We start from the raw sequence: 3,140 nt of genomic DNA on the forward strand, positions 1-3,140 counted from the left end.
TCATTTCTTTTATTAGTTTATAAGGCCTCAATATGTTTTATTGTATTCGTTTTAATATAGAATTTCCTTTTGCACAAAGTTAAAGTTCCTCCCCACATAGATTAAAATGTTGACACTGTTGTAAAACATTCTCAGAGTCAGTAGGCACTTCCTGATGATGTTACCATACATGGAAAACTTGACAATGAGATGACACTTACGCCATGTGATGAATACACATGAGTAACAATAATTGAGAACACTTTAAGAGCACACATTTAGTCGAGTTCCATGTGTACGTGCATTCATGACCAAAAAGAAAAACTCGTTTTGATTGTCGCCTTCAAGTTTTCTTCTTGAAGGAAAAAAATGGCAAAACTGAAAGTGAAAAAAAGCAAAAAATGAGCCCTAGCTTTGGATTGACACAACACCGGCGTGACCTCAATACGCTCTTTGAGGCTGTCAACAGACTTCACCCTCCAGATTGGCTTTTTGCATCTCCTGGATCATTGCTGCAAAAGACAATAAGCAATTAATGCCTGAAAATATGTTCTTCATTTGTCTGATTAGGCAACATCTATGATAGAACTCACCAGTTATAATCTCTTCCTTCATTTTTTGGATTTCTTTTCTCACTTCTTCAATGATTTCCTATAAAAAAAAAGGTTGCATCATGTTTTTAGATCATTTAACAGAAACTGAAGTTGGATCTTTTCATAGGTCTGCGTGAAATGTACCCCATTACAACAAGGGGAAGTCTAACTTTGCATCAAATTCTGCAACAGCTTCTTGTAATTAATGTTATAAAGAGAAAAAAAACCTAAAGAAATCTTCCTTGTTCATTGAAATTAGGACTCTAACCTGTTTGAAGCGCTCCATATCAGGACTATTGTCTGCACCGTCAGCGGTCTTCTTCCCAGTCTTAAGTCTGCACAAAGAAAGGAGTTATTTATTCTCAGTCAAAGAAAGATTTTTGCTTATAAGAGTTGACCAGAGGATGCAGCATCAGAAGCACTATGAATCTAGGAAAAGACGAACTAAGAGTTTAACTGAAGCAGAGTGAGCACAGTGAGCATGCTTAGTTCTCTAAATAGGTTAAATCCAGGTGACAGCTTGTGTTTCAGCAAAAGCAACCACTTCCTCAAAACAAGTTCCTGCTTTGAGTATCATTTAGCTACCTTCCAAAATACTTCTGCTTTGATATGCAGTGGCACATCAAAGAGCCCATTGTCAGCTTACAGACAGACTTCATGAGCGTCAGCCATCCGGTTCAAGTCATCGAGAAAACTTCATGCTGGCGGCTTTGCACTGCGGTGGCGGCGTGCGGCTGAGAAGCAGACAGCTTGAACATGTTCCCCAAATTGTAGAAGTGTAGAGAGCTTCATTTGCAAAGGCCAGCATCAGAGAAGCAAGAGGTCTGGAGTGCTATGTAGCTGAATCTGCGAGCATCTCTAAAGCAGAAGCCACCCATATAGCAGCTGGGGTCTATGGCTTTGCTGGTACCTGGATGCTGGAGTGGCAGCAGAGGTAGGGGACTGGCATGTGACGGGGCTGGAGCTTGGGCTTGAATCTCTTTGAGTATTGATTGAAGACTTGAGCCTGTTATAAGCATGAAGTTTTTCTTTGGACATCTCAAAAGAAAACATTGGGATTTGTGTAATGCAGTGGAGTCACTCGCCAGGCTTCAAGGGGCCGGCATCCTGCTGGGTTTTTAAAAAATCTTTCCTCATTTGCAGCTGATTACATGGATCAGGTGGCCAATAAGGAGCTTCAATGACAGATTAGTTGGAAAACATGTAGGACACCAGCCCTCGAGGCCTGGAGTTTGAGACTTGTGATGTAATGATCTGTTTCGTACCTGGGCATGGTGGCGCATTTATCTCTCGGCGGGTTGGCTTCTGATGAAACAAATATTTGTACTTATTTCATGTGTTATTACAAAAAATGAAGTACATTTTTCTTTAAAACTGCTCGACTTTGGAGTTAAGCACGAGTTGAGAAAGTTTACTCACCTGCTTGTACTGATGATTTTGAAACTGAAGAGTCACATTCATCCTACAGACGAGGGCATAAAAACCAAATTAATCACCCAGCTTACAAAGACCTAGCCAGCAAGGCTAAGTGGGGCCATTTGGTATTAAAGTGGGCAGAAAATGTGAGCCCCGATTCGGTTTATGTGGCTGTCTGACCTGTGTTTACTCGCTATGCTAGTCAGCCTCCCAGTGGACACGTAGCATGCTAGCTAGCTCTACTGTAGTGAGTTTCACTAGTGCGAGTTCCGCTATATCAAGCTAGCGAGCACCACTGTAGTGAGTGTCACTGTTGCAAGCTCCGCTATATCGAGCTAGCAAGCTGCGCTGTATTGAGGTAGCGAGCTCCACTGTAAAGCGCTAGCGAGTTCCACTGTAGTGAGTTTCACTGTTGCAAGCTCCGCTATATCGAGCTAGCAAGCTGCGCTGTATTGAGGTAGCGAGCTCCACTGTATAGCGCTAGCGAGTTCCACTGTAGTGAGTTTCACTGTTGCGAGCTCCGCTGTATAGAGCTAGCAGGCTCCGCTGTATCGAGTTAGCGACTTCTGCTGTATAGCGCTACCGGGCTCCACTGTAGTGAGCTCCACTGTTGTGAGCTCTGCTGTATCGAGCGAGCGATCTCCGCTGTATCAAACTAGCAGGCTCCGCTTTATCGAGCTAGCAATATCCACTATATTGTGCTAGCGAGCTCTACTGTAGTGAGCTCTACTGTTGCAAACTTCATTGTATTGAGCTAGCGAGCTGCACTGAAACAAGCTAGCAAGCTCTGCTGTAGCCATCAAGTGAGCCAACCCACTGAGTGCCAATGTAGGGAAACACAGGTGGGGCCGCCACATAAACTGTGGACAAACCCATTCAGGTCCCACATTTACTGCCCACTTTGAAACCATATGGGGCCCATTTGGCCTTGCTGTCTGGGGAATGATCATTATTTAAAATACAAAGAAAAACGTACTGTTTCTTCCTTTTTCACAACCGGCTTGTCTGCAGCTTTCCTTCTGTTGAAGTTTATGACACATTTTTAATACATTTAAGGATGTTATTTTTAATTCAACATAATAATCTAAAACATTTTTTTAAATTAAGGTCAAATTTGCTCATAAATGTCAATTTACCTTCTTGCAAGAATGG

The 3,140-nt window shown here is 42.5% G+C and overlaps 1 protein-coding gene across 1 annotated transcript in view; it reads right to left on the minus strand.

Annotated features, from left to right (window-relative positions):
• Positions 1-3,140, minus strand: part of LOC112140013 (vasodilator-stimulated phosphoprotein) — a gene marked incomplete at its 5' end in the record, with an annotated part of 3,772 nt that extends 632 nt beyond the window's left edge. Inside the window, 8 exon segments of the mRNA XM_024262916.2 lie at positions 1-491; positions 573-630; positions 841-907; positions 1,483-1,578; positions 1,838-1,877; positions 1,992-2,034; positions 2,965-3,007; positions 3,125-3,140. Coding sequence (XP_024118684.1) covers positions 442-491; positions 573-630; positions 841-907; positions 1,483-1,578; positions 1,838-1,877; positions 1,992-2,034; positions 2,965-3,007; positions 3,125-3,140 — 413 coding nt within the window.

The sequence above is a fragment of the Oryzias melastigma genome, linkage group LG14, assembly GCF_002922805.2.
Source record: "Oryzias melastigma strain HK-1 linkage group LG14, ASM292280v2, whole genome shotgun sequence".
Taxonomy (NCBI): domain Eukaryota; kingdom Metazoa; phylum Chordata; class Actinopteri; order Beloniformes; family Adrianichthyidae; genus Oryzias; species Oryzias melastigma.